Source organism: Pseudorca crassidens, chromosome 9, assembly GCF_039906515.1.
Source record: "Pseudorca crassidens isolate mPseCra1 chromosome 9, mPseCra1.hap1, whole genome shotgun sequence".
NCBI lineage: Eukaryota > Metazoa > Chordata > Mammalia > Artiodactyla > Delphinidae > Pseudorca > Pseudorca crassidens.
In genome coordinates, this window is record NC_090304.1 from 7,423,339 (window position 1) to 7,450,825 (window position 27,487).

A 27,487-nucleotide genomic window follows, 5' to 3' on the forward strand; every position below is an offset into this window, starting at 1 on the left:
AGGGGAGGGGGGAAGAGCTCTCCCCACAAGCAAGTGGGACGAGGCTTCAGGAAACTGGTGACCCAGGTGAAGAGGGGCCGAGGAGCAGTCAGCTGGTAGTCGCTGGGCACCGACTTCCCGCCAAGAGCAAAAGGGAAGCGTCTGGTGTCAGAGGGGCACGGGTCGCCAGACCTGTCTGCAATCTGGGGTTCTCATCCTGCTTTTTTTGTTTTAAATGCCTGCTCAGGTCCTCCCAGAGCATTGCCAACAGTCACACGACTTGTATCCAGGCAACGGGCTCTTGCTCCCATTCACGCGGAGCACCAGCTTTCTTTCCCGGGAAGCTGCACACCACCGCCTGCCTGCCCGGCACACGCCTCCCTCCCACCAGGATACAGGTCTTTTCTCCCCTCTGTAAACCGCCCTATCCCACTGGGGCCTCTGGATCGTCCTTGACCAATGGGCACCAGGACATTACCATTCCCCACAAGGCTGCTGCAGCAGCAACATAAGAATTGCCAGAGCCGTGACACCCAAGGAGCCACACGTGGGCTCAAACGGTAAGGGCCGGAGCCTTGTCTATTGTGGCCAAAGGCTGGTAATCTTCCCCGGCAAGGGTTTTCCAAGGCGGGGAGGGGTGGGGTTTCAGCTGATATGTGGCTTGATAGAAATACAAATGACATTCTCGAACTGCGGCAACTCTATCAGGTTGTGGAAGAGGGGCCCGGGCTCCATCCTGAGGCTGCTAAGTCACAGTGGCCCTTTGACCGTGGCTGGGTGCTTCCCGTGTGGGGGATCCTGGGGAGGAGGGAAAATCAGCTCCCCAAGCTGGGGCTTGTCTCCAATTCCTGCCTTCAGAGGAGGCGCTTATAAAACGAGTGAAACAAAGCAGCGACTGCTTGTTTTCAGAGGGAGACCAGTTTTACCCAAGCCTGGTCCGATCTGTTGTTGATTCCACTTCACCATCAGAGGAGGAAGGCAAAGGTTGCACACTATTAGGTTAACTATTTATCTCTGACTCAAGGCATCGGCACGGGCTGCTCCCCCGGCCTGACAGCTGCGGGTTTCCAGCCTTGGCTTTGGCGTGTGAGGCAGGACGGCCGCCAGCTCAGGGCAGAAACCCGCTCCACGTTCAGCCAGCGACATCCTCTCCCCAGATGCCAGGACACACAGGTGCGGGGACGTGTTGGGGACCCTGGAAGGCCTGGCCTTCCAAGTGTTCTGGGCTAGAGGTGAGCCCCAGGCTGCTGGTGACTCGGCTGAGCCAGCGCCGGGGAATCCAGCTCTGGCGCAGCTCGGGGAGGCCGCCCCTCCCGATGGAGGGGTCAGGCTGGGACCACAGCAGGCCGGCGAGGACCGTGCTGGGCGGGCCGGGCCCGCAGCCAGCTGCTCGCTCCATGGCCCGAGCCCAGCGCCTCCTCAGCACAGAGGCTGCGGGGGCCTTGGGAGCAGCCTTAGGAGGATCGGGGCTGGGGCTGGGCGGAACCCAGTGGCAGACGCTGCACAGAGGTCCGGGGGGCAACATTCTTTGTTCACTACCAGGAAAAAGACGGAGCGGAAAGAAGATTAAACTCAGAAGCCACAGAATTTACTTTCATATCTCCAAAAGTTGTTTCTATGTCTGACTCAGTAGGAAATTGCAAAGCCTTGACCTTCCCGAGCGCACCGCGTCCACAGTCAGTTCTCGCTGGGCTCCTAGTGTCCATGAAGAAACAACAGCTTCTTCCAGAGAAGCTCGATGCGGAGTAGGGGTCCAGCTGCCCAAGGTCTTCCCGCTGGGCCCCCTGCCCGCAGCCCTGTCCTCCCCAGCTGGCTGCCCCCTCTCCTTCCATGGGTGGGATCTTGGCAGATGTCTACTCCCGGGCTCTCAGTGTCTGGGAGGCCCGCATGACGGGGGGATGACAGAGGACCGAGACTCAGATCCTGACCACCTGGGCAGCAGTACATGGGCTCCGCCTGCCCTCGGCGCCCGCGGCCCGCCTCCTAAGGTAGAGTCGGCCGAAGGTGCCCCCCACCTGCCCTTTGGTGAGGCGCCCGGGATTCACACAGACGCAGCCAAGGATGTCCTGGGGGAAGGAAAGAAAGACTGTGGGTTTGGAAAGGCCAAAATCATCGGGACTGATGTGAAAAAGCTGGACTCATCTAGCGATTAGACCCTAAAGAGGACTTTATAAAATGGAAACGCAGGCCGACAGAACCATCTAAGTCAAATATGCTAATTTATTATTAGAAAACTCAGAACCTTTTGAGTCTCTGAAACAAAATAAAGAAGATGACTCGGCAGGGTGACAATAAGCTCCCAAACTTGGAGACAAACTTGATCTATTTGTTTCCCAACATGAAAAAAAGTTTACCTCTAGAGGTTGAACTGGCTCTGGTTTGGCAAGAGGGGCTCGATCAGGTGGATTCCCTGTGAGGGACCCGATCCCCGGGCAGGGCCTCAGGCGGCAGAGATGAGAATGACCGAGAGCTGCTTGGAGGTCATCTCAGAATTCAGGAGGGGGGCAGGCAAGCCCAGGGCACCTGAGGTGGCCTCAGGTGCGAACCATGGTTTGAGGGTCTTCCTACCTGTCTCCGGCGCCCCCAGGCTGGGCTGACGGAGTGCCGTGCCCTGGGGCGGGGAGGGCAGCGAGGGGGCGCTGCTCACTTACGCACTTTACTAACATTTGTTTTCTGAGACTGGTTCTGGCGTTTCTGGGAAATGGTGGAGTTCAAACCTACCTTCACAAAGTATCTCAGCTCTGAAGGGGCTATGAAGACATCGGGGGTGACGGGCAGCTGTGCATAGGCATAGAAATTCTCATAGTCAATGGCCATGTCCTCCTGGGGAGGGTAGAGCGGGTAGTAGCTGCAGAGACAGAGAGAGACAGTCAGCGGCAGCTGATTCAGGGACCCCCCTCCCCAGATGGATTTCCTCTATGTCACTGGTTTCCATGGTTTCACAGACCGTCTCTCCCTTTCCTCTGTGTTTAGGGGACAGGACGCAGGCTTGTCATCCCAGGGTGGAGTTCCCTGGTAGTGGCCTGGGAAAGGTGTCGAGGTCAAATCTGTCAGAGCTCCCTGAACCCTAAGCGCTCCCTTCACGGTCAGCTACTCCGTCGGGCAGGCTCACCTCCGCTGCGTCAGGATGTGCTTGAGTATTCGGCTGAACCTGTCTGAAGTTCCGGAAGAACTAGGAGAGGAAGAAAAGCAAGAAACGGAAAGTGGAACCTTGTTTATCAGTGCCTGTTTCTCCTCGGGAAGGAGTTATTAAACTAGAGAGAAGTGACGCGGCCAAGGCGTGTGACAAGAAGGTACCTCTGGGGAAGTTTAAAGACCTGCCCGCAAATGCTCGGTCTGCTGAGCAGGACACTGGGTTGAGAAGGGAAAGAGCAGGAACCCCTTGAGATCAGGGCCCAGGCAGGCTATCACCAGCTCCGCATCGTGCCAGAGAACGTGGAGTCTGTGCCGGCGCGAGGCCAGCTGTAGCCGGCGTGACCCTTGCTCCTCCAACCGGAGCCAACAAACACACACCCATTCTCGCCTAGGACGCAAACTGCTCCACACTCCTTCCCATCATGGCGATGCGAGCAGTGAACCGCTGAGACTCAGCTCAACACTTCTGGCTGTGTCTGATCCTCCGCAGGGCTACACACTGTTCTGGAAGGGGGAACACCCTGCGGGGTGAATTCACAGTCACCCTCTACAAGCAGGGACATCTTGTTTAGGTCACAAATGTGGCAAACAAAGAAAAGTAGATGAACTTCTATGACTAGAAGTTAAGTGCAAAGACAGAATGGATGTGGTGCTTCAGGGTCTCAAACACCACAGAAACAAGTGGTAACAGAAACACATGCATCCCACCGCTCCCCTTGGGTGCAGAGAAACTCAGTGGCCAAAGGCTTTGGCAGAAAGTGCTGCTCTAGGGGCTGCCCTCTCAACCCTGCCAAGCAACCCCTTGGCCAAGGACAGGACCAGGATCCAGAGGAACTGCCTGCGGGACCGAAAAACCCTTCTCACCTACTGATCTCCTCAGCCCCCATGTGGAGCAGCAGATCGGTGGATGTCAAGCCAAAGATCGTTCCATTTATGGAGAGCGTGCAGGGCTCGGACACAAACTGCACTCGCTAAAATGAGAAGGGGGGGACAGACGTTTGCACACCAAAGCTAGAAACTTCTTCCCCATGAAAATGGGGGGTCTGCAAGGGCTGGGGGGACCAGTGAAAGGGGGACCAACCCAACGGACAGTAAGTCACACGCCTGCCTGTTACAAAGAGAAGCTTAAGACGCAGGCACGTGTGCCTCAAAGGCGCCCCCGCCCTCTGCTTCCGGGACGAGTTGGGTCGCCTTCGGCACGTTGGACTCTGGCTGCCTGGTCGAGGAGGGGACGCTGGTACCTTTTTGTCCTCCCGAGGCAGGTCGGAGCAGCTGAAGGGCGGCTGTGGGTACACGGGCTCGTGGTGCACGTCTCTCAATGATGGGACGAAGATGAGGTGTGAGCCGGAGCTACTTTGCCAAAAAAAGCATCAGAACAGGAAGGAAAATGAGTGCAGCTGAGTTAGCATAGCTGGGTGACAGACTTAAAGGGTCAGAGCTGGACACAAGAGCCTACTTCCAGGGAAGAAGTTCCGAACGGAGCTCTCCTATGAAGGCGGGGTGCCGTTCCCCGTGGGACACCAGGAACGAGAGACGACCTGTCCTAATTTACACACAACCACCTGGATGGGGCTCATGGCTCTCTCCCAGGACACGCTTTCTCCTGGCTCCGTATGACGTTCTACTCGAGAGAGGAAGAGGACTACTGTTTCGTAGAAAAAGGGGAGAAGAAACGGAGATCTAGGAAAGCAGGAAAGACGAGGATTTGACTGAAAATCCTCAGAGCCAGATCTGAAGCCAAAGTTCTGACTCTTCACACTGTGTGAACAGACGTGGCTTTTAGGCGTCACTAGCCTCCCTGGCTGGGGGCCTCTTCCCTCGGGAGGGACCCGGCAGGCTGAGCAGATCTGGGAGGGGAAGGCACGGCAGGTTCTGGTTCGCCAAGAGCCCGCCCCGCCCACCCCTCCCGCACAGGGAATCAACGCCCTTGGTTTTTCTTTCTCAGCAGCCTGTCTTACAAAGATGAAAGAAATATCTAACTGCAACAGTAAAAGCAGAGATGACAGACATTTCCTTTGATGGAGGCAGGAGAATCTCTAGGGTTACAAGATGTAAGTGAAGAAAAACCCCGTAACTCTAGAAGCCAACCTTTAACCTCTCCAGCCACGCAGAAGAAGAAAGGGGGAAAAAAACCTGTCCTTGGCGGGGTGGGGTCTATTGTAAAGAGGGAAAGTGTTACTTTGGGGCGAGTTTAACAGCCACCAATAGCTCTCACTTCTAGCGCCCTCTCTTGCTTAAGACGCAGTGGCTTCCCAGAGGCAGGTACAGGCACCTGTGCAGGTATAGGGACGTGGCTGCCTCTCACATGGGATAAAGGTGTTGGTGATGGTTGTCACACCTGTCACTTGTTTGTCAGGCCCGCTCAAAGCGTGAAGTGAGGCTTCTGCAGCGGAAATTCAGAATCTTGAGACCAAAGGCACTTTGCGAATTAGCTATAGTCCCTTTGACATTGAAAGTTAAGTCCCTGTATGTAGCCAAGTCTATGGATTTGGGTGCTGAAGTCTGGCAGACAGGCCGGGGGGTGACCCGAAGGGGACAGTCTGTGCTTCAGATCCCCGGGGCTCAGTCCGTAATGGACAGGAAGGCGGAGGCACGGCTGGCCGCCGCCGTTAAGAGATGGACTCGCTCTGCTTCTGTGCAGGCTTTGGCAGAGCAACAGTTAAGGAGGAAGCGGGCCTCTGGCTCAGGGTTATAGGCTGGCTGCAGGGGGAGGGATCCGAGAGAAAATTCCAACTATGCTGAGCATTGCACAACTTCATACATCACGGTGGGGAAGGGCCTTGCAGCCGCTCCCTCCCTCAAGCCCCCCCCCCCCCCCCCCCCCCCCCCCGCTCTTGCGAGGGGAGGTGCTTCCTCACTGGCTCTGGTTTTCACTGATAAATCAGCTTAATGCTCTGCGTTTCTGACCTCTCAGAATAAAAATAAATTCCCCCCAAAGGAGGGCCATTTTTATACTGTTTTGGGAAGGGTGGGGCAGCCCCTCTCCCCGAGGCACACACTGGCCTCAGATGAAAGTGCCTGGTGGTGCTGGGAGCTCACCCCCAGGGCAACAATGCCTGGTTTGTTCTTTGTTTGTAGCACTGCTGTCAATACCATACGGGGTGAGGAACCCAAAACAGAACCCCATCTCAAATCGAAAAGCACCCAGCCTGCGCAAGGGCACCGCCCCGAAGTCCCTGCCTATCCCAGAGGGGATCTGAGGGCTGATAAAACAGGGACACCAGCCCTGCTCCCGTTTCGGGATTTATCTCCTGAGGAGTGCTAGGGGCCTCCAGGTCTGACAAACTCATTCAGGGTCACAACAAACCTGGGAGGCAGAGGGAAGGCACCTATGTTATCTCACTTGGAGGGAGGGAGGGGCAGATCCAGCTGCAAGGCTGTCACCTGCACGACTCATGCCCCCTGACTCTGGGGCAGTTGGGGGTGTTCTTCCCCAGTCCGAGAGGCCTACGACACTGGCCCGTGCTGCTGGTACAAGAAGGTAGAGTTACAGCTAATCAAGCCTGAGATCAGGTCTCCCGGCCAAGGGGCAGAAGATTATACATCTTGTGTTAAAAACCACCTTTGTTACAGACTTACTTTTAAAAGCTTAGCCTCGGGAATGTTTGTTTTTGATGAGCTCAGCTACAGGGAGGCAGATCCCCAGAGGAGGAGATCCACCACCAAGGGCAATTTCTCTCAAACCCTGGCGCTGGAGGGAAGGGACAGGAAGCGGAGGTGTCAGCTTCCTGAAAAACTTTCTACTTCTAGCTTAGACCCTTCCTGGAATAGAGGCTTTTCTCTCAATTTAGAACTGCCCATTTCTCATCACTGCTATGACCTTTCCCAGTCTCGTCCCTAGGGTCTGGGGCAAGCATTCAAGATCCCCACCCTCGTGAGTTTCTACGATGGTTCATACAAGCCGGCGGCGCCCATGAAACGAGGGAAGCACTGACTCGGGGAAGGACTTGGGCTCACCCCAAACTCACTCACACAAGGGATTTTGTGGTGTAAGTCATCAAACACCACCCTGGGAAGATTCCCGTGGAATATGAGTTTATACAAAAGGGAGTGAGAGGAGGAAGGAAGGAAAGAGCGAGCAAGGGAAGAGCGCAAGTCTGTGTAGCCTTTTCAAGTGTGTTTATCTTTGTTTTACAAAGACGCCTCCTCACTCCGCATCTGTGCACTTGAAGTTCAAGGGTTCTCTCTGATCTCTGTAGTTCAAAAGGATATAAGGATGGGAACTACCATGACTTTTGAATAGTTTCAGTTTCTTAATGAGAAGCCCTGGAGAAACTTAGGAAGCGTAAGGTTCTGCCCAGTATTTTGAACTCTGACCTTCGTGTCCCTTCGATAATCGTTCGTAGACATTGCTTGAAAACTTCTTCAAATGGGCTTGTCAGTAGACAGCTCTGCAAGAAAAGAGGAGACAGGTTTACAGGGGAGACGTTTGGCATTTATTCACTTGTTGAGCGCTTGTCAGATGACCCTGGGGGCCAGCCCCTGAGCAAGGAGCTGAAGGAGTCACAGTGGCCTCTGTGCTCCAGGAGCTGAGTCTAGCTGGGGGCAGGAAGGAGGCGGCGGAGAATCAGTCCTCCTGAAAGTGAGCCGAGGGGACGACTAGGAAGAAGAGGGTTTTGGAATCTTTTCTGTGGCAGGTAAAACCTCCTGAGACAAAGGGAAGAAATGTCCTCAGAAGGGTCATTTGTGTTTTAAGTTCAAAGGATGGCAAGATGATGTGGGTCATGGAGCTGAGGGTAGCAGCCAGGAAGGTACTTTCACAGGCGCACCTCCGGGACCCGCGGGCACCTGCCTCAGCACCAAGGGTCGGTCGCACACCAGGAGGACCGGGACTCGGATATCTGGATCCCCCTCCCCCAGCTTCCAAACAGCTCTGTATTCTGGTGAAATGAAGCCCTCAAATTCAGTACCTTTATTAAAAATGCCCTGTGATAATGCTTTCCTGATCAGCCACACGGATTCATTTAGGTTGTTACAGATGCAGGGTAAACTCAAAGAGACGAAAGTAACAGTGGGGGCTTGACTGAATGTGAGTATCTGGTATCTCCCCCTCCCAACCCCAGTCACTTACCTCTACCTGTTCATGCTTAGCATCCAGGAAAGGTCCAAACTGCAGATAAAGCCGCAGGGGAGAAACAAAGGTACCGAAAGAACAAATCAGAACCACACGTGTGTGTGAGTGCCCTCACATAGCCTCTCCTAGCAATTGTCTGTCCAGGGTCCATCGTCCCTCCAAGGCCACCTGTACAGCCTGGGCCAGGCAGCAGCTGGGGCAGGGGCACCCAGCTAGTATCACAGGCAGAAGGACCTGACGCCTGGATGCTAGCTGTTTTGCCTCCTACAATACCGGGCTTTTTCCTTTCTCAACCCAGCAAGGGAAATCTACCTCCATGCAGTTGTATTGTGAGTTTTCAGAAGAGGTGAGCTCACAAACTGGAGTAAGAGACAGAGGTGGGGATACTGTAAAGTCAAGGCAGGGCGGTAAAACAGCTCGGGCTTTTGGATTAATTCCACGCACACCTCACCTCGCCAAAGGTGTAGGCTGAGCACTAAAAAATATTTTTAAAAAGGAGGAGAGTCCCACACTCATCCTAAAAATTTAGAACCTCATCAGACCTTTTTCTAAGACCGACCCCCCAGTTTTCCCACTGGTGCCTCCCCGGGTGAAGCTGTCCCAGGAGGGCCTCCTACCAGGATGCAGACGTCGGGCTGGTCACGGTTGATGATGGTGATCAGGTCGAGCAGGGGGTCAAATGTGATGCTGTCAGATGTGGTGTATGGCCCACAGGCCACCAGGACCATGATTTGCTCAGAATCTAAGAAAGAAAAGATTGTTAAGATGCTGATGAGAGGACGCTGGGATGGTGGGAGAAAGGACAATTAGGGAAAGATGCCACGGGACTCAATTCACTGAGAGTCTCCTTACGTGTGCAACTCCAGGAATCCAGGAAGAGCAAGACCTCATCCTGCCCTCAAAGAACCCTCCATTGCTGGCAGAGACAGGTAAGTATGCAAACAACTAGAACTCGATAGATATTTACCAGCAGCGCACGAGTCATGGTAGGGAAGTGGGCATCTGGAGAGACTTGATCAAAGTACCATTTGCTTACATGGTTTTCCTCCCAACATTTACTTTGTGGGGTGGGGTGGGTTGGGGGTTTGGTAAAATACATATAACACAAAACTTACCATCTTAACCTTTGTTTTTGGCTGCGCTGAGAGGCTTGCGGGATCTTAGTTCCCCAGCCAGGGACTGAACCCATGCCCTTGACAGTGAAAGAGCGAATCCTAACCACTGGACTTCCAGGGGATTCCCTCTGATCTTAAGTAAACATTTCAGTGGCATTAAGTAAATTCATAATGGTGTGTAGTTATCACCACCACCCCTCTCCACAACTCTTTCTATCTCGTAAAACCGAAACTCTGTTCCCGTTCAACACCAACTCCTGCTCCCCCGGCCCCCACCCTCCCACTGTCTGTCTCTATGATTCTGACGACTCTAGGAACCTCGTCTGAGGGGAATCTTGTGGTATTTGCCTTTTTGCGACTTTGCTTACGCTTGTAAGTAGGGTGTGCCGGAAGCCAGGGCAAGGCAGGGGCCCGGATGGCCGAGATTTGAGTGCTCGGTGTGAGGGACCATCTGCTGGTGAGTGCAGCTGGAGAATCTGGTACCTCGAGGAGTCCACAATGACAGGCTGGGGTGCAAGGCTTGGGACGGGAGACTCTTGTGTGATGGGGTGCAGGGCCATTGCTTTGGGGCACCCTTTTCCTCACAGCGTCTGCTTTCCTTGTGGAGAATCAGCCTTGTCCTCCATAAGCGCCCCCCTCCACCAGGGGGGGCTGTAAATTAGGTGCACTGTCCTCCCCTAGCCAAGGAGCAGGTACGGGACCCAGCTTAAGCCATTCACACTCTCCTCTGGATTCTGGAATCTCAAGGTGAACTACCCAAGGACAGAAAAAGATTGGCGCTGACCCACCCCAGCAGAGATGCCTGGAAGAGACAGCGGGGGACTCCCTGCTACCTGGACACCTCGAGTTACTAAGCCCTAATCCGTGTTGTAAGCCTGTTCCAGCCACCTGTCCAGTCTGTGAGCTACCTGGATTTCCCCTAACAAATTCTCTTTTTATTAAGTTAGTCTGAACCTGGTTCTGTAGCTTACAACAACAAAACCCAAAGGTCCCTGACCTCTTTTTTTTTCCTTTTTTTAATTAATTAATTTTATTTTTGGCTACTTTGGGTCTTTGTTGGCCACGTTGCGGCGAGCGGGGGCTACTCTTCGTTGCGGTGCGTGGGCTTCTCATTGCGGTGGCTTCTCTTGTTGCAGAGCACAGGCTCTAGGTGCACAGGCTTCAGTAGTTGTGGCGCACGGGCTCCAGAGTGCAGGCTCAGTAGTTGTGGCGCATGGCCTTAGTTGCTCCACAGCATGTGGGATCTTCCCGGACCAGGGCTCGAACCCGTGTCCCCTTCATCGGCAGGTGGATTCTTAAACACTGCGCCACCAGGGAAGTCCCCCTGACCTCTTAACAGGCAGTTTCATTAGTTTCCTATGGCTGCTGTAACAAATTACCACAAGCTTCGCGGCTTAAAACAATACACATTTATCATCTTACAGTCCTAGAGGTCAGAAGTCCTAAAATCAAGGGGTGGGCAGGGCTGCATTCCTTCTGGAGGCTCTGAGGGGAATCTGTTTTCTTGCACTTTCCAGCTTCCAGAGGCTGCCTGCAGTCCGTGGCTCATGGCCCCTCCCCCACCTTCGAAGCCAGTGGCCTAACATTTCTAATCTTTGTGACTCTCACCCTCCTGCCCTCCCTTATCAGGACCCCTGTGATTACACTGAGCTCACCTAGACAATCCCCATCTCGAGAGCCTTAACTCAGTCACACCTGCAAAGTCCCCTTTGCCATATAAAGTAATACGTTCAGGAATATATTCCAGGAATGAGGACCATTATTCACCTACCAGAGTGGCAACAACTCAACTGAGACAGAGAATTCAAGGGGAAGCGTAACACTCGCCACACCCAGCAGTGCCGTGCTGCTGCGGGGGACAAAGCTAATGGTTCTGAGGAGCCTACAGGAGACGTCAATCCCAGGTAAACGGTGAGTGCCAGGAGGGCCAGGCTCACGTCCTATTCTGTGTGTCCACACCCAGGGTGCTGTGAGCCCAGACGCTGCTCACAAACTGTCTGTTAACAACCTACTCAACTGCTTCCAAAGGCTTCCCTGGCACAGCTCAGGCTCTGGGCATTTCAGCCCTGTCTGTTTTCTTCGTTACCTGAAGTCGATCCAGTACCAGCACTCTTGCTTCCATAAACACTTATTTTCTGAGCGAATGTGCAATGTCATAAACTCCTAGATTTCGTTCCTGATTCCAGGCTGCCACTGAGAATGACCTCACACGATATTAACGTGGAGGGGGTGTTGACAATGTGCTAGTGTCAGCCATCTCCCTGCTAATCCCCAGCAGTCTTCTGCTTTGCTTACAAAAATGCTTGGAATTGTTCTGAAGCAAAGTTTATTAAAATGTTCGTCTTTTCCCATCTAGGTTAGTGACCAAATAACTCTAGGCTTTCTGAGAAACTTGCCTAATTTTTAAATACATTTTTTATTTTGGAAAAACTTTAGAATTGTAGAAAAGTTCCAAACATAGTCCAGAGTTCCCTATGTACACCTTTCACCCAGCATCTGCTAATGTTAATGCTAGCATCTTATATAACTATGGTACATTTGTTGAAACTAAGGAATTAATGCTGGTATATTACTGCTAACTCCTGACTTTATTTAAATGTCACTAGTTTTCCCATTAATGTCCCCTTTCTCTTCCAGGATCTAGTCCAGGGTATCACATGGCATTTACAGAAATTCTTTTAAAAATGGCTGCTCTTTAAAAAAATTTTTTAAATTTAAATAGATAAATAAATAGCTGTTCTTTTCCCTTTTCAAAGCTACCTTCAAATACCTGTTAAACATTAGTCTTTAAACGACAGTCCTTGTGGAGTCAGAGCACAGGCGATAACGCTGACAAAGCCATGTAGGCCCAGACCCCTGGCCTTCCACAAAGGGCCAGTGAACCCACCAATTCACAGTCGCCCTTGGAGCTCCGGCATGGTGCTCTCAAACAGCTCGTGTAGCTTCCCTGGGGCCTGAGGAACTGCGCTCCTGTACCCTTGTCCACCACCCTCCACCCGTATTGTTAGCAAAATAATGTTTGAAGCAAAGTTTACCTCCATCCTCTTCAGTGGGCTGATGGAACGGAAGTGGCACGCCCTTCAAACAGAAGAGAAGCTACGGTGAGGTTTTGCCCCCGGCACTGTCTTTGGTCAGGAATGCGGTGAGCACTGAATGGTGGTGTATTTGTGGGTGTCTTGCCCCTTGGAGCTAAAAGCCTACAGAGTTGATGGTCCTGCCATTTTTCTTTACTGAGTGGCAAAGAAACCTGGGTAGCACAAGGTCACGGCTAAACTCATAAAACACCCAGCAAAAAGCAGGAGCAAAACAGGTGCCTGTAGGATCAAGGTCCTGCTGGGCGAGGATGGGTCCTGCTACTTCTCCTCGCATCCTCGGAAATCTGTGGAGGACTGTTGCTAGAGCAGGGACTGCTAAGCTACGGGCTATGGGGCAAATCTGGCTACCGCCTGTTTTTGTAAGTAAACTTTTACTAGCACACAGCACACTCGTTGGTTTACGGGTTGCCTATGGCTGCCTTTGTGCTATGATGGCAGAGCTGACATTGTGACAGAGACCATACGGCCTGCAAGAGCCTGAAATATTTACTGTCTGGCCCTTTAGGGGAACAGTTTGCGAGGCCCTGACCTAGAGGTAAGTCCCACTCTATAGACAGAGAATTGAGAAGCAAATAACTGGGCCCTTACAAAGGATGGGCTCTAGGACAGACAGAACCGCATACACTGCCTGCAGCAAACCGGGGGGGAGTGGGGGGACACCGGTACCTCGTAGAGTCTGGTGGCAACAAGTTTTCTACCAGTGGTGTTGATTCCTTCCATAACCACAACCTGAAAGACAGGCAGCAGACAGGCTTGCATCACAGGGGAGATGAACGGGAGGTCTGGAATAAGTTATACTCTGATAGAGTTAAAAGTATTGTCCAGGACTTCCCTGGTGGTGCAGTGGTTAAGAATCCACCTGCCAATGCAAGGGACACGGGTTCGAGCCCTGGTCTGGGAGGATCCCACATGCCGCGGAGCAACTAAGCCCGTGCACCACAACTACTGAGCCTGTACTCTAGAGCCCGCAAGCCAAAACTACTGAGCCCGCACACCTCAACTACTGAGACCGCGTGCCGCAACTACTGAAGCCCGCATGCCTAGAGCCCGTGCTCCGCAGCAAGAGAAGCCCCCGCAATGAGAAGCCCGCGCACCACAAGGAAGAGTAGCCCCTGCTCGCCGCAACTAGAGAAAGCCCACACGCAGCAACGAAGACCCAACGTAGCCAGAAAAAAAAGAAGTATTGTCCAGCTACTCTCATTCTATAATTGTAAACTTGGGGGTATTTTTCTAGAAAACAAACCAAGGGGGTTATGTTGGCGTAATAATAATTGTACTTTACATGGGTGACCTCATTTTACCTCTCCTGTGAGGTAGGAATTATCATCCCCATTTCACAGGCAAGGATACTCTGGTTTTGAGAGGTTAGTAATATCTCTGTAATCACCCGCCTTGTGGGGTGGAACTGGGGTTTGAACCTGGCAGCAGATCCCAGAGCTAAGGTCCGAGCATATGGGGGAAGGTTGAAATCCCTACACTGGTGTCCCCTCTTGGGCCTGAGCTCCAGCTACACCTCACGGCATCAGACGTCAAAAGCGAGGGGCAGCTGGCCAGCGACGAAACGCTCACTCTTGGAGCCACAGCCCTCTACACACACTACGGAGCAAACAAGCACGCCCGTGCCCAGTGGGAGATGCCCCTGATCTCACCTGTCCAGGAAACAGAGAATACTCTTTGAGCTCAGATAGATCCACTGGAATCTGAGCGCCTGAGGAATGCTCCCGATCTCCCTCAAGAATCACCGACTTGTGGTTCAGCTTCCCGTTGCTGTCACAGCCAATCTGGCCCAGCAGGGTGACGGGCTCCTGCCGAAGGTACACATAAGAATGACAGTCTTTGGGACAGGAGCTCAAAATCTGGTCAACGTAATGAAGAGGGACACAGACCTTTTCAAAACAACAACACATGTTTTTTTTTGTCGGGGCATCATTTTGAGCCTGAGGTGACCACAAACATCATCACTGGCTCCTTGGGGTGGAAGGACCCTTAAAAGGCATCTAGTCTGCCCACCACCTAATGCTTGAGCCCCTCTAAGTGGCTGCCTGAGCCAGAGCATCTCTAGTTAAGGGGAACTTGCCCCCTTGCCACCCCCAGCAGCCCATGCACCGCACCCCTGGATAACCGTTAACAAAAGCTCTCATTTACTGAGCTCACTAAACAGCAGGCACCGTTCTAAAGGCTTACGTGTATTAACTCATTTAATCCTCACAACAACCGAAGGTGGATACTATTACTGCATCCATATTACAGATGAGAAAAACCAGTAACAGAAAGGTTAGATAATTTAGTCAAGGTCAAACAGTGGGAGAAGCCTGGGTTTGAAGCCCAGAAGTTCGGCTCCAGGGCCATATCCTGAACCACACACCAGAGTGCCTCTTAACAGGAAGTTCTTCGTTAAACTGAGCTGAAATTTCCCTCTCTGTGGCTTCCTCTATCCTGTTCCCACTCCCGGGGGCAAACTGAGGAAGTCTAATCTTTCCCCACGAGATCGTACATCCCAGCCTCCCCTCCACTACTTCCTCCCAAATTCCCCCAAACTTCCTTATATGACATGGTTTTGCCTATCTTCCCCAACTGGCCATTCTTCTCTGAATGCAAACACATGACAGAGGTACCATAAAGAATCTTTGAGAACACATCTCCCCTTAAAGTACGTTCTAGAGAGAAAGCACTGGTGCACGTGCCAGATTAAACTATGACATAAAGACACGATTGGCAACACTTGGTCCCTAATGACAGAGGCCAGAGAAGGGGAGAGACTGTGAGTCACCGTTTCTGGAGATCCTCACCTTGCTGCTGTCCTCATATCCTGATACTTGAATGCTTGAATCCCTCAATCTTTGTTTACATGCAAGACTCTAATACAAGTGCAAAGGAAATGATTTTCTCTGGTCACAAAACCAGAGAGCACTTATAACCCATTTTACCAAATTCATCCCAGATAGATGTTCTAACTAGAAGGTAGACGATCAGTGAAAAGGAAGCAGGAGGCTGCTTTTTCATCGATTTAAAAAAACAATATCATTCAGGAAAGATTATTAGAATAACTCTTACTTGTGCTGTGACTAGAACAGGAGTAAAAGCCTCAATCTTGTAATGCTCCTTGAGCTCACTGCCAAGTTCTTCTATCTTACAGGTCAGAACTGAAATCCCAGAGGGCAGAAAGTGTGTTTAAGACAGTTTACTTGCCAAGAAGAGAAAACATAGCACCTTGTAAAACATTAAAGTCCGTCATTTTACAGAAGCAGGAAGGATGCCTAGGACACTGGCCAGTGCGTAACTTTCTGAAGGCCGAGCCAATTTCCCGATGTTGGGCTGCTGAGCCCGGCCTTCCATTTGGCCACAGGGGGTCACGCGGCACAATCCCAGAGGCAGTCCGGCTCCCACCCTAGCCTTCCTCTCACTCAGGTCGTCAGGGAGGTTTAGAGGAAGCCAAGCCCAACCTGGAAAGCCTTCCATTCTTCACAAGGAAGAAGCCATAAATGTCTTTGCTTCCTTTAACACTTTAATTGGCTTTCTTTACACAGTTCAAGTGGTTGTTACTGGGAAATGGTTATGTGCTTTCTCTTTAGCAAAGTGATGTGATTTGGGAGAAATATTGAGAGTTATCATCTCATATCCTGTTACTAATAGGGGCACCCGGAGGACATCTATCAAAGGCAACCTTGAAACTTGTTCTACCAGCCTAGCTGAAGCTTTGTTACTGACTCGAGACCCTTCTGGGTGGTTTTATATCCTCCAGAATTTCAAAGAGAAAAACAATTACCTTCTCGAATGTCTGGGAGCTTCTGAAACATGGATTTGTAGCTCCCGGTTAGTGGCTCTGGATACCCCAAGACCTTCACGCTGATGTTACTGGCGCCTTCTCTCCCGGACCAAGACATCACCTGTGCTGAGCCAAAGGAGGTAACCACTTCTCCTCGGTTACTTCTCGAGCTGTATTTCTGAGAGGGAGTAGCACTAATTGGAAGCAAAAGACATTAGTGTTAGTGTGTTCATACCTAAAAGGAGAGAGGAATAGGATGAGGCTGCCTCTTGAAAATGGAGATTTGGAGGAGCGCCAGGCTGGCCTCACATTTTATAAACCTAATCAGCTTAATGGGGTTGGACATTCTGGACCTTTAAGGAATTTCAGGAACGAGGGGGTTGAGGAACACCAAACGTGTTCAGAGGAGTTTAGATGCAAGGACACATTTTAAAAGGTCTTCTCCTGGCTTAAAACTAAACAAAGTAAAACAAAACCCAAACTCTGAATTGATTAAAAAGCAAGTTCCGAGTACTATTTTCTTCTTATGAATTTTCAGCGTTTGTTAGAACATCATCAGAGCCTGGAACTGTGGATAAGCCAAAAGTTGCCGTGCATACACCTAAGACCTCACGACACAGTTCAAGGTAGAAACAGCAATGAAGTGAAGTTAAATGAAATGAATCAGCTTTCCCCAGTGTCTCTGCAGGTGGACGCATAACGAGTTCTGTCAGCTGGTGAACAAACACTCCCATTCTCCGAGTCTCAACGGACAAGTTCTCGTATTTCCACTCACTGACTGATAAATTCCACCTCCAAGGACACACAGGTATTGCTGATCTGCTTAGAGGACAGTGAGGTCTTCTAACCCTTTGGTCATGAACACGGCGTAGAGAGAGGTCCAATTAAAACAGGCTTCATTTAATGTTCCGAAACTCTGCAGGAACAAGTTCTATGGGGGCACTGTTGCAATGGGTGCTACCAGTTCCTCCTTCCCAGGGAGGCTACAGAAAGCGAGCTTCATTAATTACCTCTATCTCCAATGCTGCCTCTACCTGAATAATTTAGAAGTTACTTTCATAAATTACAAAGCCAGTTTCTAATGTCAGCTTGCATTAAAAAATGGCGTGCATTAAAAAATGACTAGGCAGCACATCGCCGACTGCTCCGAGCTCCTCCCTGTGAAGCTCCATGGGGTGGGCGTTACAGCCGGCCCTTTAATGCAGGGAGTCGCTCACAGGGCGTCAGCTGTAGACAGATCTACGAGTTGCAAAGCCTTGCTTGCTGAGAGGATAGAACTGCTGTCATGGTGCCAGCACCTATGAGAACCATCTCTGTACACCACACCAACCATCTCTGTGCATCCAAAGATGCCCTTCTAAGTCTGGAAAGCTCACTTCGGAAGCCCGTTTGAGAACTCCCGAAAGCAGGAGTGGACCACACTAAAGTCAAATCGTCCCTCAGAATCCAACCACCGTTCAGCTTGAATGACGGCTATCACCTCCTTTCTTTTCTTTTTTTAATATTTTTTGGCCATGACGCGTGGCTTGCGGGATCTTAGTTCCCCGACCAGGGATTGAACCCAGGACCACGGCAGTGAAAGCACCAAGTCCTAACCACTGGACCGCCAGGGAATTCCCTATCATCTCCTTTCTAATGTGACAGGGCTAGAAAGTCTTAAGCTCTGCTCCGTCTAGAAGAAGTGACTCCTAGCAGCCAAGTGTTTCCCTAACTGGTTAACATTACTGTTCCTTTGCCTCATCCTGATGTGGCAGCGCCTTTCTCCTCCTCAGTAGAGCTCTCATCTATGGAATTCTCTCACATAAGACATGTCATTTATGGATTTCCAAAAGTCACATGTGATCTTTGTGGATTTATGTGCAGAGGTGGCAGCAGGGATAAAATACCAATTAAGCTGGTGTAGATTCACAGTGACAAGAAAACTCTCAGAAACTAATTGTAACCCGAGTGAGGGACAAAGAACAGGTTACGCAACATTATGAACAAAGATACGTGCTTTTCTTTTTTAAAAATAAATACTTCAGATTAAAAAAAAAACCCAACAACACACGAACTAACAGAAGCAGGTGGAAACCTATTTGCCTCTACTGGCAAGACTCAAAGGCCTCCCAACTTCTGAATAGACAGGTTGTTTTCAGTAGAAGATATCAGTTCCTGATCTAGGAAATGAGCCACAGAAAAGCAGGTAGAAAGTGAGTTCCCTTAATTACCGTAAGAAACAGTAATTTTCCACACAGGACAAGAGAGCAGGGAGGGCAGAGAGCCATAGGCTTTCCAGCCAGCTCACTGCAGAGGTAACAGTCCACTCATATTCATTCAGTCATGCTGTAGTGTCAGCCGCCACTAGAAACCAGAGAAAGGGAAGGGCAGGCCTGCTGTTGGGCAGCTGAATTAATTATGAGCCATACCTTGGAGAGAAACTTGATGGTGACAGGAGCTGATGGGGGCTTCGAGTAGACACACTCCTTTTTGTGAGGGGGGTTTCCGGAGTGGTGATAGCTCGCTTCTGAGAACCCTAGAAACAAAAGAGGAAAAGAGCCCAGTCACTCTAGATCCAGGCTGCTAATTAAGTGTACAGTTCCTTAGGAAGAAAGGGAGAACGGTGCCCGAATGAAGGGCACAGATAGGATAGGGTTGGTTTTCTTCTTAAGGCCCCATTTTCTAAGTATAATCTCAGAGAGAAATCCTCGTCAACTGTAACCCAGTATTCATCAGTATCATGTCTCCATTTGGGAGGCAATTATGAAACAAACGCCAACATTCCCCAAAAAGGATTGCCAAGCAGGCGATCTGTCCTCTCAAATCACTCGCGTGTTCACTTTCCTTCCCCACCTCTCTTTGCTTTACAACAGCTGTGAGTTTTGCTATGCATACGGTTCTGACCTGCGTGGACACATTTTCCTGACAAGGGATGGGACCATGTTACTATTTATTTTGGCAAAGTCTACCACGCATTTTCAAAATTAAAGAAGGGAGTGACTCCAGGCAGATAACGAGTGAGCTCACACTTGGAGAGGACTTAGCAAATGCCTCACTGATGGTCACTTCTGTTTTCTGGGTTTTGCTCATCAAGAATCCAGAGATACCCAGAGCAGAGGGTGAAACCCCCAAATCCCGAGATCCATTGCTCCCCAGAGTCTGGGACGACCAACTGTGGCTGAGGAATGACAAAATCCTTGCCTGGACGGCAACCAGGCGGCCAGCTAGTCTGCAGACATTCCCCTATCCTTGGGCTCCTCCTGGCTGCAGGTTTAAGTTATGCCACCAAAGCTGCCTACAGGGGTGACGACGAACAGATGGGAGAGAAAGGATTCAAAACCACCATTAAGGAGCTGGAATGGAAACTAGATTTTAAAAAGACCCTTATGCTACCACCCTTATACAAGAGCCATTTAAAAATATTCCTTCCTAGGGCTTCCCAGGTGGCGCAGTGGTTGAGAGTCCACCTGCTGATGCAGGGGACACGGGTTCGTGCCCCGGTCTGGGAGGATCCCACATGCCGCGGAGCGGCTGGGCCCGTGAGCCATGGCCGCTGGGCCTGCACGTCCGGAGCCTGTGCTCCGCAACGGGAGAGGCTGCAACAGTGAGAGGCGTGCCGCAAAAAATAAATAAATAAATAATAAAAATATTCCTTCCTAGTATTTCAATATTTTTCCAATTAAAAAAATCCTAATAGTTGTAATCTTATTTTGAATATGAACCTTCACTTAAGTAATACATACACTGAATTTTTTGCTCTATATTAATTATGAGCATTTTCCCACATTGTCACAATCTTCATCCTTTCTAGTAGCTGTGTTGATTGAACTGATATACAATAATTTACTTAACTACTTCTCTATTTCTGGGTGCATTTGTAATTTCTGGTGACTATAAATAATGCTGAGATGCCCATTTTCACACACACAGCTTTTCCTAGAATTTGGATTTGTCTTTTTGTTTTGTTTTTTTTTTTGCGGTACGCGGGCCTCTCACTGTTATGGCCTCTCCCGTTGCGGAGCACAGGCTCCGTACGCGCAGGCTCAACAGCCATGGTTCACGGGCCCAGCTGCTCCGCGGCATGTGGGATCTTCCCGGACCGGGGCACGAACCCGTGTCCCCTGCATCGGCACGCGGACTCTCAACCACTGCGCCACCAGGGAAGCCCTGGATTATTTTTTTAGGGGAGACTCTTACTAGGGACGATTATTGGGCCATAGGATGGTAAAGATTTTATGGTTTTGATATATTTTCTCAAACTATTTCCCCCAAAGACCCTTCAATATACAGTGGGCTACAGAACTCTAGGTCTCCCAGGACATGGACAGAGGATGGGACTCTGGGAGAGAGCAGAGCCTCGTGGCTCTCATCCTCAGACCTTGCGGTGAAACCTGATTGTGTCAGCAAACCAGCTCCAGCTACGCTCCTTGGGGGTGCGCTCCCTCTAACCAAGCTCAGGAGACTCACTAATACTACGTGCCAGTTCATTCACCTGTAATGAGAAATACCGAGGGACCACAGTCTCACATCCTGGGGTGAGCATATCCTCACACCACACAGGAACCCAAATTGTAGCCAAGGATGCCAGCTTATTCACTTATTAGAATCATAATGCCGACATCATGGGAACTTCAAATCCTCAGGCGAATGCATCTCTCCCTGGCAGGAAGGACATGTGGAGAGCCAAGATTTATGGTAAGCATGGGAGCAAAACTGTAGCTGTCAATTGCACAAGCCAAATATTTAATGGTGACAAGCTAAGACCACTGACATATTCACCTCTGTAACAGGGGCACCGCTGCCCCTAAGATCTGACACGGGCACTGTTTGGGTGGGAAAGGCCAAGGCTTGGCTCTGACTCTGTCATCATGCTGCCACTGATGTCTGACAGTTTCTGTGTGATGGGCACTGTTCTAAGCATTTTTCCTGTTTCTAGCCCAGCCCCATTCTGCCTCTCCTCTGAGCTTCAGACACATATTTCAAATTGTTTGCTCATTTCAACCCAACTCTCTCAGCTCTGATTCCAGGGTCACAAATTTTAATCCGTGACTGAGCCTCTTAGGTACTTTTGTAGCAGGAATGGGGTGTCCTTGATATGGTATTTCAGCCATCAGAAGGGTGTATACGTCAACAGTAAATTAAGTAAATTGGCATCTGACTTATGCATCAGTCTACTGAGAGCTGAATTACCATGAGTCAGTCCTGCAGAACACTGTGAACATTTTCGCTTTCTTGCTCTGGACAGGCGCACCTAAACTATTCACCTCCTTTCTTACAATGTAATTTACTTTGAAAGATTAAGGCTTACTCCCTGGTTAAGGATTTCCACAAACATATTTTCTATAAAGAGTAACTACTATTGATATTACTGAATACATTGCTTTGGGCTTGGCGCTTTACACATTCATTTAATTTTCAAGCCCTCTGAGATAGGAGATATTATCGGCGCTGGCTGCCAGCTTCTTGAGGGCAGAGCACACCCAAACCTGTTTCATTCACCAGTTCACCCAGTGCCTGGCATATAGTAGCTGCTCAATAAGTGAATGAATGGATCCTGATTTTAAAGGAAAGGAAAAGGCAGCTCAGAGAGATAAAAGCAACTCACTCAAGGTCACCGAGGTCTCTGACTCAGGCATGGAGGGCAATGCTTTTCCACTGCCCTACTCCACCTCTCACACTGGGGTCCAACACCCAAGTCGGATCATTCAGTTACAGTCCACTTGATACAAAATTAGGCAACCATTAAAAAAGAGTAATTATGGAGAAATTGCATTTATAAAAATTTTATGATATGATAACTGAAGAAAGCAGGACAACCATGTGTCCACGAGGACTGCCATCATGCATAAACATCTATGCAAGTGATCGGAAAGGAAGATGCATAAGTGGAAGTAGAGCAGGAAACTGTATGAGTGGTGAATTTTCTCCCTTAGAACTTCAAACGCTGTGCTGATATTTTTAGACTAAAGAAAAAAATGCTATGTGTAGAATGCAATTTCCAAACACGGCACACGCACCTTAGAGGGTGTGGTGTAAGCATTCAAGAGGGTCTCCTCTTCCTCCTCCACTTCAATTCTAAGAACACTGGTTAAGAGAAACAATAAACTTCCACCCAAAATCTAAGGCAAGGGTTGATCAAAAAAGAAACCTGAGTATTAGTTACATTTGTTGCTTGTTTCTAAAATTATACATGCAACAGATAACAATAATGCAGTGACAACAATAACGATAGACAAATGATGAAATACAATATGTGGTTTGATGCAAAGGCCTTGATCAGAAAAGGATACAGCTCTTGTATGGAAACGATGTCTCTGGCTCCCGCGTGCCCACTGTCCTTGGAGGCACTGAGCCTGGCTTTGGACAATCTTTTGCTCAGAAACTGAGGAAGAAAAGATAATGAATATATTATTCCATAGTCAGGTAATAGAGGAGGCGTTCCCCACAGCCATGAGGTAATAATGGGCATTTGAAACATAATCAAAGATATAAAATTCCTCAAAGGAAGAATGCAGAAGATGCATGATAGACCAAAAATTAAAGACTTTACCTGTGACTGTTTCCCTTCAACACATAACAGTTCTAATATTAACACCAATTATTTGTTGAAGACAGTTTTAGGTGATTTACATCCATTCTTATTTCATTCAATAACCATAAAAAGTACAGAGCAAGAGAACCACTGAGAGGAGAGGAAACTGAGGCTCGGAGCCATTAGGTTAGTTGGTCCAAGCTCACACTGGGACTGAAATCCAGGCCCGACTCCAAAGCCCACACTCTTCTCAATACAGTGCACTGTCTCCCGACTGAGTAGACACGGAGAGTTACGTTATCAGTTTGCCTACAGTTTGTTCTTTTTTCTTCTCTTTTCTTTTTTTTTTAGTTTGTTCTTACCTCGTGCTCAAAAGAGTTTAGGGTCTCTGAGGTGAGGCAGTCTTTACGTGTGCTGGTGCAGAAGGCTATAAGCTCGCCAGCCATTCCCTCCTCATTCTGTCCATACAGAACACACAGCTCTATCACTGCAGGGGGAAATTAGACACGTAAGAACTTAGTTCATTGCTTGCAGCTTTCATCTTGAAAAGTGAAAATAATCCTCTACTTAAATTCAATCAAAATTTATTCAGCACCTACTAGGGACAGGCACTGTTCGAGGCCCAAGGACACAGCAGTGAACAAAAAGAGACGCACCTTTGTCCTTAACGCAGCTCACTATGGAGGGGAAACAGAAAACAAATAAGTAGGGCTTCCCTGGTGGCTCAGTTGTTGGGAATCTGCCTGCCAATGCAGGGGACATGAGTTCGAGCCCTGGTCTGGGAAGATCCCACATGCCACGGAGCAACTAAGCCCGTGTAACACAACTACTGAGCCCGCGTGCCACAACTACTGAGCCTGCACTCTAGAGCCCGCGCGCCACAACTAGTGAGGCCGCATGCCAGAACTACTGAAGCCCGCGCGCCTAGAGCCCCTGCTCCTCAACAAGAGAAGCCACCACAATGAGAAGCCCGTGTACCGCAACTAGAGAAAGCCCGCGTTCAGCAACAAAGACCCAATGCAGCCAAAAATAAATAATTTTAAAAAAATGAAAAAATAAAACAAATAAGTAAAAGACATACGTTAGACAATTAAATGTGCTTTGTAGGAAAATAAAGCTTGGACAGGGGTGGGGAAGTGGGGGGAGGGGCTGGCAATTAAAAAAAAATTTTTTTCCCTGCGCCACCAGGGAAGCCCTGGGCTGGCAATTTTAAACCCAGTGATTAGGGAAGGCTTCATTGAGGAGGTGACTTTTTTTTTTTTTTTTTTGCGGTACGCAGGCCTCTCATTGTTGGGGCCTCTCCCATAGCGGAGCACAGGCTCCGGACGCGCAGGCTCAGCGGCCATGGCTCACGGGCCCAGCTGCTCCGCAGCATGTGGGATCTTCCCGGACCAGGGCACGAACCCGTGTCCCCTGCATCGGCAGGCGGACTCTCAACCACTGCGCCACCAGGGAAGCCCGAGGAGGTGACATTTGAGTAAGGACTTGAAGGAAGTAAAGGAGCGAGTCAGACAGTGTTGAGGGGAAGAGCTTTCAGGCAAAGATCCTGAGGGAGAAGCAAGATCGGTAAGGCCTCTGGGGCTGGGATGCACTGAGGAAGGAGGCGACAGAAGATGAGTTGAAAGGGTGAAGGGGGTGCAGACCGTTGGCCACTGTAATTATTGAGCAAGCCAAGAAATCACCAGAGGGTTTGAACAGAGCAGTAACACGATCTGACTTCCACTCAACAGGGTCACCCTGGCTGCTGTGTTAAGCAGACTGAAGGGGACAAGGGCAGAATCAGGGGGACCAATTAAGAGAACCATGGCAAAGTCCAGGTGAGAGATGATGGTGGCTTGGATCAAGGTGGTGGCAGTGGACGAGGGGGAGAAGTGGTTGGACTCTAGGTGGGAAACGCTTTGAAGGTAAAGCCAGTGGGATTTGCTGACTGGATATGGGGTGTGAAGAGAGAAAGGCGACAAGGATGATGCTGTGGGTTTAGCCTGAGCACCTGGAAGGGGGCAGTTAACTGAGCTGGGGAGACAGCAGGAGGAACTATGAGGAGAGGAAGCAGGAGCTTAGCTTTAGACACGTGGGGTTTACATGCCGATGAGACATCCAGCTGGGGACACCTAGGAGGCAGACCAGCCCGCAGATCAGGCAAAAGGTCTGGGCTGAGATATAATTTGGAAGTCATCAGCAAACACATGAATGTAAACCCAGGAGACCAGGTGAGATCACCAAGAAGCCGAGCGCATCTCGGGGCTCAGGATGCGGGTGAATCCGCAAAGGCTGAGAGGAGGTGACACGCATGGTAGAGAACACCTGGGAGGAGCATCCAAGCAGCTATGAGAAAAAACGTGTTTTAAAGGAGAGGACATGATAAATGGCATCAAATGCTGCTATTCATCCAAACGAAGACTGAAAATGCATCCCTGGCTTTAGGTGAAGGTCGTCGGTGACCTTGAGAGGAGCAATTTCAGTGAAGTGGTGGGGATGAAAAAGCTGACTGAAGTGGGCTTAAAGAGGAAAAATTTGAAGAACAGGTAATCCTGAGGAGGAGGTTTGTTGTAACTGGGAGAAGATAACTGGAGTGGGAAGGCAGGACAATGGAGTATTTAAACGGAGGGAGTCTAAGAGTCACATTCCTAGGCTATTAGGAAAAAAAACCTTATAGAGAGAAAAACGGAAAATAAGGGGAGAATTATTAGAGTGATGTCCTTGAGGAGGAGAAGGAATGGGATTTAGGACTCAAGTGGAGCATGTGGCTTTTGCCAGGAATATGGAGAATTTATTTACTGTAATGGGAGGAGGCAAGGAATATGGCACAGACACAGGTCAGTGGGAAGAAGTAATGGGGGGGGCTTAAAGAAGTTTTCTAATTCCTTCTATTCTTCTCAGCAAAACAGGAAGTAAGTTCGTCGGCTGAGAGTGAGAGTGGGACAGAAGGTCGTTAAAGGCGCGGCAGGTGACGAATAATCATAGGAGACTCAGGGTGAACAGACCAGGGAAATATGGTATGACTGTCAGGCAATATTAAAGTCCCAGCGAGGTTAGCAATTATGAATTCCAAGTCTAGAATTCCAACAGCACTGCCAATGTAGCCCTACATGAGATGGAAGCCTTTATAAATTCTCTTGTTTCGATTTCAGGCTCACCAAATAAATTTCTGACTATGATTGGCTTTCTCATTCAAGTCTCCTGTTAGGAAGAGAATGCCCTGGAGATAAAAACTTGGAGTATTCTGGTCTCTCATAAATTACCACGTTTGCATCCTGGTTTTATATATTTAGAAAGTTCAATATGCTGATGAATGATTAAGGCAGGTGCACAATCACCCTGCTTCTAAAACTGAGACTGTCCACACCTCCAAAGACTTTGCTTCCAACAACTCCTTACACTGCCCCAGACCCTGACCGATACGATGGACCAATACAACGCAGCACCAGACTCGGGCACAGGAGACCTGGTTCACAGACCAGCTCAGGCAATTAACTCTCCTTATTTGTTTCTCCATCTGTAAACAGCTGAGAAGCTCCTTAAAGTTCCTTCCAAAGCTAAAATTCAATTTTAGGAACCCACCTCAAGGGACTCATATTTGCACAGACCACCAACAGTTTTGATGAGAAGTGATGCTTCAGCAGAAGTTTAGGTGTAGGCTGGAAAGGGAGGAGCCAGGAATAAAAAGCTACTTTTCAAAACCCCAACATCTCTTGCTTTGTTATTGAGCTTTAAGCATTTTCAAAACTCAGTGAGACTGCGCCGATTTAAAATCGCTCTTCATATTCTTATTTTTGATTTGGAAATCCGCGCCGTACCCTGTGAGCGTTTCACAGTCCTCACATCCCAAATCTCAATACTCAGTTTAACTCATCTCACAAACACGGAGAAGCCCCATCTAGGGGAGGTGAACCTCGGAACCGAGCGGGACCGTGAACCTGGGCTGGGGTCCAGGGAGGGGGCAAGGGACTCACACTTCTCAACCAGAGCCTCCTCGCATTCTAGGCCGAAGATCTCCAACTCCTCCACCAAGAGCTGGGCGGACACGGCCATGATGACCCAGGAGGAGGGCCGGGGCCGGGGCCCACCCAGCTCCGACCTGACGCCAAGAAACCCACAGGCGTGGAGATCGATGAGCAGGACGAGGTCCCTCTGATCCTTTCACCCTCCGAGGGACCGAGACGGAGAGTGACCAAATGGCCCAAGACCTCAGGCCGTCGGAAGGCCCCAGCCGTCAGTCACGGAGAAACACGTTTTCTTTTTCTTGAAGCCCCCAAACGCCTGAAGGAAGAGAGCAGAAATCTTGAGAAGTCGTTCTCCTGGGGAGAACGTCCAGCTTCCTAAAAGCCACCACTGAACATCTCAAGACGGGATTAGAGCAGAGCAGCCCGGAAAAACCCGCCAAATGCTTTGTATGCCGCCCGCATGCGCGAGACCCGGGTTCAACCCCACCCCTTCCCCTCTGCTTCCTGTTCCCAGTTCCCGGACTATACGCGCGCACGCGCGTCCGAGGGCGCGTGCGCACAAACGCCTGCGCGCCCGCTCGCGCGCCCGCGCCTGGCGGTCGGCCCGCCCTACGGCGGCTGCGCAGTTATCCCCAGCCGGGCGCGAAAGCAAGGCCTGGGCGCACAAAAACCCGGACTCCCGGAACCGAAACCGCGGTTCTGCACCAGCCGCCGATGCCTTGACTTCCGGGCTTCGCGAAACTCCGTGACGTATGTTCGTCACCCTTTCGTTCCGTGCCTTGGTGCGCAGGCGCTGTCGTGTATATGCCCTTAAATGTCCCATTTTGTGCCCAACGCGGGAGAGGACGGGCTTGTCGTCCCTCTGTGT

The 27,487-nt window shown here is 50.1% G+C and overlaps 1 protein-coding gene and 1 long non-coding RNA gene across 25 annotated transcripts in view; one reads left to right on the forward strand and one right to left on the reverse strand.

Moving 5' to 3' along the window:
- The window catches only part of LOC137230002 (uncharacterized), a 23,560-nt gene extending 13,840 nt beyond the window's left edge, over positions 1-9,720 (forward strand). For 5 of the 17 annotated variants that reach the window (XR_010945951.1, XR_010945954.1, XR_010945949.1 and 2 more), the window contains 3 exons: positions 227-539; positions 1,004-1,152; positions 2,953-9,718. This is a non-coding gene — a long non-coding RNA (uncharacterized lncRNA). Of the gene's footprint in view, positions 1-226; positions 540-1,003; positions 1,154-1,521; positions 1,626-2,952 lie in introns of those variants that run through there. The other 12 variants (XR_010945963.1, XR_010945962.1, XR_010945964.1 and 9 more) reach the window with 8 other exon arrangements.
- POLA2 (DNA polymerase alpha 2, accessory subunit) lies at positions 1,546-27,487 on the reverse strand. 8 transcript variants are annotated; one of them, XM_067748385.1, is made up of 19 exons: positions 26,629-27,115; positions 24,758-25,000; positions 23,038-23,162; positions 22,434-22,525; positions 22,161-22,218; positions 18,573-18,679; positions 16,165-16,358; positions 15,453-15,541; positions 14,048-14,203; positions 13,065-13,127; positions 12,339-12,381; positions 8,806-8,930; positions 8,186-8,224; positions 7,432-7,505; positions 4,356-4,464; positions 3,979-4,085; positions 3,092-3,151; positions 2,701-2,827; positions 1,546-2,045 (listed from the first exon to the last, which is right to left on the reverse strand). In XM_067748385.1, exons 2-19 carry the CDS (start codon positions 24,861-24,863, stop codon positions 1,896-1,898), a joined length of 1,824 nt encoding a protein of 607 aa, XP_067604486.1. In that variant the 5' UTR covers positions 24,864-25,000; positions 26,629-27,115; the 3' UTR covers positions 1,546-1,895. The 8 variants fall into 8 exon arrangements, with proteins under 8 accessions (XP_067604486.1, XP_067604485.1, XP_067604488.1 ...); XM_067748384.1 differs by having other exon boundaries at positions 4,356-4,467; XM_067748387.1 differs by lacking the exon at positions 24,758-25,000.

Excerpts from the sequence above, each read along its gene's own strand:
- POLA2 (XM_067748384.1), bottom strand. The coding sequence starts at position 24,863 with ATGTGTTTGCTGATGACTTCCAAATTATATCTCAGCCCAGACCTTTTG. Across the intron at positions 12,382-13,064 it reads TTGCCACCAGACTCTACGAG|GGCGTGCCACTTCCGTTCCA; the intron begins GTACCGGTGTCC and ends TTCTGTTTGAAG. Across the intron at positions 8,931-12,338 it reads GCCCACTGAAGAGGATGGAG|ATTCTGAGCAAATCATGGTC; the intron begins GTAAACTTTGCT and ends TTTCTTTCTTAG.